The sequence below is a fragment of the Limanda limanda genome, chromosome 22 (genome assembly GCF_963576545.1).
Source record: "Limanda limanda chromosome 22, fLimLim1.1, whole genome shotgun sequence".
NCBI classification, from domain to species: domain Eukaryota; kingdom Metazoa; phylum Chordata; class Actinopteri; order Pleuronectiformes; family Pleuronectidae; genus Limanda; species Limanda limanda.
The window spans coordinates 784,658-792,966 of NC_083657.1; the positions used below are offsets into that span (position 1 = coordinate 784,658).

Consider the following 8,309-nt stretch of genomic DNA (forward strand, 5'->3'; position numbering starts at 1 on the left):
GTCCGAGCAGTCTCCAAACAAATTATTAACGTTGCTTACATTAAAACTATTAGAAAGTGATCTATCAAAATATTCACGGAAATCTGTATCAAAACTTATTAATATTCACATTATCTAAAGACCGTCGGGGTTATTTCTATAAATACTTTTCCTGAGAGTACTTGTGTCTTGTAGGAGTTCGATGCAGATGATTCATAAACGGTGAAGGTCAAGTTTGTGCCATGGAGCTTTTGTTAAGTGCATTATGTTTCTGCATATGGTTCCGTCTCATGTCTCCGTGCTCGTCCACCTTCAGATTGTCTCTGTCTCTCGTGTCTGAGGACGAACACGAGTCTGTCCATGAGCGAGCGTCCCGTCCTCTCAGGACTCGAACTCGCTGTCGCTGCTGACGGAGATGTCGGGGGTGGAGGCGCCGGTTCCCCGCGGCTCGGCCTCGGTGCTGCAGTCGCTGGCCTCCGGGCTGCCCGGGTGGCGAGGGGAGGGGGGGGAGGGCGGCAGCAGGTGGGCGTGATGGCGCCGCTCCTGAAGGGATCCGTCCGGGGAGCTCTCGGAGGGAAGGTGGGACGGATCCTGTTGCAATCTGGGTGGAGGGAGAGAAGAGAGGGAGGACAGGGTTGTAAATATGAACTCTTTGGTTTAAACATGTTTAATAATGTGTCCTCATCACTGTACCTCATGATATCAGAAGCTTTAAACATGTTTAATAATGTGTCCTCATCACTGTACCTCATGATATCAGAAGCTTTAAACATGTTTAATAATGTGTCCTCATCACTGTACCTCATGATATCAGAAGCTTTAAACATGTTTAATAATGTGTCCTCATGCTGTACCTCATGATATCAGAAGCTTTAAACATGTTTAATAATGTGTCCTCATGCTGTACCTCATGATATCAGAAGCTTTAAACATGTTTAATAATGTGTCCTCATGCTGTACCTCATGATATCAGAAGCTTTAAACATGTTTAATAATGTGTCCTCATCGCTGTACCTCATGATATCAGAAGCTTTAAACATGTTTAATAATGTGTCCTCATCGCTGTACCTCATGATATCAGAAGCTTTAAACATGTTTAATAATGTGTCCTCATCGCTGTACCTCATGATATCAGAAGCTTTAAACATGTTTAATAATGTGTCCTCATCGCTGTACCTCATGATATCAGAAGCTTTAAACATGTTTAATAATGTGTCCTCATCACTGTACCTCATGATATCAGAAGCTTTAAACATGTTTAATAATGTGTCCTCATCACTGTACCTCATGATATCAGAAGCTCTAAACATGTTTAATAATGTGTCCTCATCACTGTACCTCATGATATCAGAAGCTCTAAACATGTTTAATAATGTGTCCTCATCGCTGTACCTCATGATATCAGAAGCTTTAAACATGTTTAATAATGTGTCCTCATTGCTGTACCTCATGATATCAGAAGCTTTAAACATGTTTAATAATGTGTCCTCATCACTGTACCTCATGATATCAGAAGCTTTACACATGTTTAATAATGTGTCCTCATCACTGTACCTCATGATATCACAAGCTTTAAACATGTTTAATAATGTGTCCTCATCGCTGTGCCTCATGATATCAGAAGCTTTAAACATGTTTAATAATGTGTCCTCATCACTGTACCTCATGATATCAGAAGCTTTAAACATGTTTAATAATGTGTCCTCATCACTGTACCTCATGATATCACAAGCTTTAGACATGTTTAATAATGTGTCCTCATTGCTGTACCTCATGATATCAGAAGCTTTAAACATGTTTAATAATGTGTCCTCATCGCTGTACCTCATGATATCAGAAGCTTTACACATGTTTAATAATGTGTCCTCATGCTGTACCTCATGATATCACAAGCTTTAAACATGTTTAATAATGTGTCCTCATCGCAGTACCTCATGATATCAGAAGCTTTAAATATGTTTAATAATGTGTCCTCATCGCTGTACCTCATGATATCAGAAGCTGTTCACATGTTTAATAAAGTGTCCTCATTGCTGTACCTCATGATATCAGAAGCTTTAAACATGTTTAATAATGTGTCCTCATGCTGTACCTCATGATATCACAAGCTTTAAACATGTTTAATAATGTGTCCTCATCGCTGTACCTCATGATATCAGAAGCTTTAAACATGTTTAATAATGTGTCCTCATCGCTGTGCCTCATGATATCACAAGCTTTAAACATGTTTAATAATGTGTCCTCATCGCTGTACCTCATGATATCAGAAGCTTTAAACATGTTTAATAATGTGTCCTCATCGCTGTACCTCATGATATCACAAGCTTTAAACATGTTTAATAATGTGTCCTCATGCTGTACCTCATGATATCACAAGCTTTAAATATGTTTAATAATGTGTCCTCATCGCTGTACCTCATGATATCACAAGCTTTAAACATGTTTAATAATGTGTCCTCATCGCTGTACCTCATGATATCAGAAGCTTTAAACATGTTTAATAATGTGTCCTCATTGCTGTACCTCATGATATCAGAAGCTTTAAACATGTTTAATAATGTGTCCTCATCGCTGTACCTCATGATATCAGAAGCTTTAAACATGTTTAATAATGTGTCCTCATCACTGTACCTCATGATATCAGAAGCTTTAAACATGTTTAATAATGTGTCCTCATCGCTGTACCTCATGATATCACAAGCTTTAAACATGTTTAATAATGTGTCCTCATCGCTGTACCTCATGATATCAGAAGCTTTAAATATGTTTAATAATGTGTCCTCATCGCTGTACCTCATGATATCACAAGCTTTAGACATGTTTAATAATGTGTCCTCATGCTGTACCTCATGATATCAGAAGCTTTAAACATGTTTAATAATGTGTCCTCATCGCTGTACCTCATGATATCAGAAGCTTTAAACATGTTTAATAATGTGTCCTCATCACTGTACCTCATGATATCACAAGCTTTAAACATGTTTAATAATGTGTCCTCATCGCTGTACCTCATGATATCAGAAGCTCTAAACATGTTTAATAATGTGTCCTCATCGCTGTACCTCATGATATCAGAAGCTTTAAACATGTTTAATAATGTGTCCTCATCACTGTACCTCCTGATATCAGAAGCTTTAAACATGTTTAATAATGTGTCCTCATGCTGTACCTCATGATATCAGAGAATTTAAATATGTTTAATAATGTGTCCTCATCGCTGTACCTCATGATATCAGAAGCTTTAAATATGTTTAATAATGTGTCCTCATGCTGTACCTCATGATATCAGAGAATTTAAATATGTTTAATAATGTGTCCTCATCGCTGTACCTCATGATATCAGAAGCTTTAAACATGTTTAATAATGTGTCCTCATCGCTGTGCCTCATGATATCAGAAGCTTTAAACATGTTTAATAATGTGTCCTCATCACTGTACCTCATGATATCACAAGCTTTAGACATGTTTAATAATGTGTCCTCATCACTGTACCTCATGATATCAGAAGCTTTAAACATGTTTAATAATGTGTCCTCATCGCTGTACCTCATGATATCAGAAGCTTTAAACATGTTTAATAATGTGTCCTCATCGCTGTACCTCATGATATCAGAAGCTTTACACATGTTTAATAATGTGTCCTCATGCTGTACCTCATGATATCACAAGCTTTAAACATGTTTAATAATGTGTCCTCATCGCAGTACCTCATGATATCAGAAGCTTTAAATATGTTTAATAATGTGTCCTCATCACTGTACCTCATGATATCAGAAGCTTTAAACATGTTTAATAATGTGTCCTCATCGCTGTACCTCATGATATCAGAAGCTTTAAACATGTTTAATAATGTGTCCTCATCGCTGTACCTCATGATATCACAAGCTTTAAACATGTTTAATAATGTGTCGTCATCACTGTACCTCATGATATCACAAGCTTTAAACATGTTTAATAATGTGTCGTCATCACTGTACCTCATGATATCACAAGCTTTAAACATGTTTAATAATGTGTCGTCATCACTGTACCTCATGATATCACAAGCTTTAAACATGTTTAATAATGTGTCGTCATCACTGTACCTCATGATATCACAAGCTTTAAACATGTTTAATAATGTGTCCTCATCGCTGTACCTCATGATATCAGAAGCTTTAAATATGTTTAATAATGTGTCCTCATCACTGTACCTCATGATATCAGAAGCTGTTCACATGTTTAAAGGAGTCTTTTTGTGAGCTACCTGTTCTTTGCCGATGCGGCCCGGTCCCGCTGGCGCCGGTTCTTGAACCAGTTGCCGACCTGTGTGGGCGTGAGTCCGGTGGCCTGCGCCAGGTGCCTCTTCCGGGACGGGTTGGGGTACGGGTCCTGCAGGTACCACTCCCTCAGCAGACTGCGAGTTCTCTCCTGGAGGACACATCAGAATAGGATTAATTACGTGTCCGTGTTTAATTTAAGTGTGTCATGTTCACATGTGTTTGTCATTTCCCTTCAGTAGATGTGAAGCACTTTTTAAATATATAATAAATCCCATTAAAGCACAATAATCTCAACACTCTCATATGATATAATCTTGTTAGATTAGATTTATTAACAGATAATCAGCCACTTAATTGGATCAATGGTTAATGTGCTTCTGAGGTTTGAATTAGAGATTAAGTCGATTAATGAGCAATACTTTGTCCCACCACAAGAGGGAGGTGACAAACACAAACACACCGAGGAAGCAAAGAGCAAGTTTGGTTTGTTGCTCATTTCTCTTTTATGAATTTTAACTTGATGGTAACTTTCATGACACTTAAAATGTAAATATTATGAATCTGCCCATCTGTGACAGTGACCTGAACTAGAGTTTAATAAATAAAACAGAAAGTATGAAAGGTTTCTAACAGGAAAAGTCTGTCTGCTCCTAAACTTCATAAGACTCCTTCAGGTCTGTGCTCAAAGCAAAGAAAGGAAGGAGAATCTGCTAATTACAGAAAAGATGAAACTGTTATGAATCCTGTGGGGGGTGTGGCCTCATGCTGCAGCATCTAGTGACTGTACAATAATAAACTAGATACTCAGGTAAATACAGCTTGTAAAGTTATTCAGGATGAATGTACAGTGATCTGAGGTGGAATCAGTGAGATGTGAGATGTTGATCAGTGTCTCCAGGGCAGAAGGCACCAGGAGGAGGAGGACCAGGACCACCAGCATCTGAACCGTTCTCCTGGGGCTCAGGTGAAGCTGAGGTTCTGAACATGAAGATGTGCTGGTTCCCTGTGAACACGTGGCCCCCCCTCGGACCAGCAGGTCCCGGTTTACCTTGAAGCAGTGGGTCTTCTGCTCGCCGTCCCAGATGGTCCTGGGCAGAGGGAACTTCTTGCGGATCCGGTACTTCTCCACCGGGCCCAGCGGCCGGCCCCGGAGCCGCTCGGCCTCCCGGTAGTGCGCGTCCAGCCACAGGTCCTGCAGCTTGGCGTGGGACTCCCGAGTGAACCGGTGGCTCTGGAGGATCTGGTACAGAGCCTCGAAGTTCCCCCCGTGGAAGGCCACCAGGGCCCGGGCGCGCATCACCGACTCGTGCCGGTTCAGCGCCTCCCCGGCGGAGCCCGGCACGGCGGCCGGCAGGGACCAGAGGAACCGGCCCAGGCGCTCGATGTCCCCGGTGTCCTCCAGGTTCTCGCACACCCGAGCCACCTGGTCCGGGGTGAACATGGGCAGCGGGAACATGTCTCTGGGGTGGAGCTCACAGGAGAAGCGGGTTCCAAGGGCGCATGGGTCGATGTGCCACCGGTGCGTAAAACTCCACCGGTGCGTAAAACTCCACCGGTGCGTAAAACTCCACTCGCTCTCCTCCTCTCTGTACGACACTTCACGAACCCGAACCCGAACCCAGCATCTACTCAGGGTTTCCTGGTACTGCAGTAATTCAGAGAAGCTGGTGCCCAAAGGGAGCAGGCGCAGAAAGGAGGAGGACGAGGAGTCAACCTGTATTTATAGAGAGACACAATTAGCATCTCTGTAGTTGTTTTGAGAAGGATTATACATCCCGGCCATTAGCCTCTTAGTGGGGGGTTGTGTGTACAGAGGTGACTGGCTGATCAGCTTGTTTGGCTTAGCCTGAGGATCCATGGACTGCCAGGAGAACTGCAGTGAGCAAACAAGAGAGGAGAGGTCGTGGCTCTGATCTGATCTGATGGAGATGGAGATGGAGATGGAGGAAAGGTGCTTCCACAGAAACTGACTCAGACACAACTTTAGAAACTGAGTTAAGTTTCCTGGTGTCGACTTCACGACAGAGGGACAACTCCCAGATCCCAGATCCTGCTCGGATGCTCATGGTTTTGCAAACTGGACATTTGGTCACAAAGCTGTGTCTGGATCTCACAGCAGCTAATACCCGTGTAATTAAAGCGGACGTGGTGGCACCTCAGGGCTTCTCCTGACCTCCAGCCGGGCCGAGACCTGGACGTGATGATCCCTGTCATCTGAGCAGCTCATTAATCAGTCTGAGTTTCCTTATTAATCAGGATAAAGAGCCTGTAAGCATCTGGCAGCGACAATGCAAACATGTTACGTTTCATTTGGGGGGGAAATCAGCGTGTCGCTTACGCATCAACAGATCACACCCTGAATACAGAATTATAGATTATAGATGTTAACAATAAACACCTGTGGTCAGACGTAGATTAGTCCGGTGAATATGAGGCTTTGCATGAAGGTTGCAGTCAGGTGAGGGATGATCTGGTTTAAAATGAGGTGAAGGGTTTAATGGACTAATCCGTCTGGAATACAGATATGAGCCAGACACCATCAGCAACATCTGGAGACAATAATTAGGATGATTTGGATTTGATCGTTAGACGACAGGTTTCTTTAATGTGTAACATGAATCCTCGAATCATAAAATAATCTGGAAGGGCCCAACTGTTCCCTGATTCAACACATTTGAATGGACTACATCCGGATTCAGTCATCGAGACACATGAGGTCTTCTCTGAGAAATCAGCGGAAATAACCTTTTCCTCGATTTTATAGCTAACCTGTCACCACCGCAGATATTAACCAGATTCATTGTGTTGTTATTATTCAACGGGTCATGTGACTTTAACTGTCAGAATCCTCTGGTTCTGCAGAGTTTGGGTTAGAAAGAGTTTAGAGTCACTGAGCAGAGGACAAGCATCTGATATGTGTTAGATCCTAAATCAAGATTAAAATACCAGGTGGGATTGGTAGGCTGATGGGAAGGGGATTGTGTGTGTGTGTGTCTGTGTGTGTGTGTGTGTGTGTGTGTGTGTCAGTGCACTGGGGCACAGAAGGGGAGAAATGACCTCGGAGAAGATCATGCTCACAGCTAATCTAACCCCTCTAAGTTTCAGACACTTCGCGCCAATCACCACCACCACACACACACACACACACACACACACACACACACACACACTAGCAGACACACTCACCTTCATTACAAGAAATCCGCTCGTCCAATCTGTTTAACACTTTGAGTGCAGACTGAACCAAAATCTGCTTAAGTGCTCCCAAGCCGTTAGAACAGGATCAACAGATGATGTGTGTGTGTTTGTGTTTGTAGACACACACACACACACACACACACACACATCATCATCTGATATATATATATATATATATATATGAAGGATCCCATAAGTCCGGGATGCTCGGGGGTTTCCCAAGATAACGATTCTGACACCAGTGAAGAAATAACATCTCACAGTTTATAACTTCAACAGCTGATAATGCTGCATTGAAGTTATGATTGTTATCATTAATATACGACCTGGATCAGGTTGAACCCTTTAAAAAACTAATATATGCAGTGAATGATACAAATATTACATAAACTATCAAATATAAACATTACATTTTGGTGCTGATGTAGGATTTTGTTTCACTTTCTGTCACATTGCGAGATCATAACTTCATTTTCACCAATATCCCAGGAAAGAAAGCGTGAGGCAGATTCAGGGGAATATTATTTTTGAGTGCGTTCATTTTGGTGCAAATCCAAATAAACATTAAGGGTCTGACATGTGGTTTCTGAAGGAGCCTGTTGGGGTCACACACACACACACACACACACACACACACACACACACACACACACACACACACACACTCACACACACACACACACACACCAAACACACCAAACACACAGCTAATATAATGTGGAACCCCACTTGACATAATTAATATGTGACTTAAACAGATGCCTGACCTGTTTATTTTGCCAACAGCCAAAGTGTGTGTGTGTGTGTGTGTGGGGGGGACATGCACGTGTGTGTCTGTGCGTGGAAATGAGTGGCGGGGGGGGGGGGGCC

The 8,309-nt window shown here is 42.2% G+C and overlaps 1 protein-coding gene across 1 annotated transcript; it reads right to left on the reverse strand.

Moving 5' to 3' along the window:
• Positions 1–360: 360 nt before the first annotated feature.
• On the reverse strand, positions 361–5,697 carry six7 (SIX homeobox 7). The gene is made up of 3 exons (XM_061095921.1): positions 5,290–5,697; positions 4,226–4,389; positions 361–580 (listed from the first exon to the last, which is right to left on the reverse strand). Exons 1-3 carry the CDS (start codon positions 5,695–5,697, stop codon positions 361–363), a joined length of 792 nt encoding a protein of 263 aa, XP_060951904.1.
• Between the last annotated feature and the right edge of the window lie 2,612 nt (positions 5,698–8,309).

Coding starts and splice junctions, on each gene's coding strand:
- six7 (XM_061095921.1), bottom strand. CDS start 5,697: ATGTTCCCGCTGCCCATGTTCACCCCGGACCAGGTGGCTCGGGTGTGC. Junction 4,390..5,289: donor AGAAGACCCACTGCTTCAAG/GTAAACCGGGAC, acceptor TGTGTCCTCCAG/GAGAGAACTCGCAGTCTGCT. Junction 581..4,225: donor GCCGCATCGGCAAAGAACAG/GTAGCTCACAAA, acceptor CCCTCCACCCAG/ATTGCAACAGGATCCGTCCC.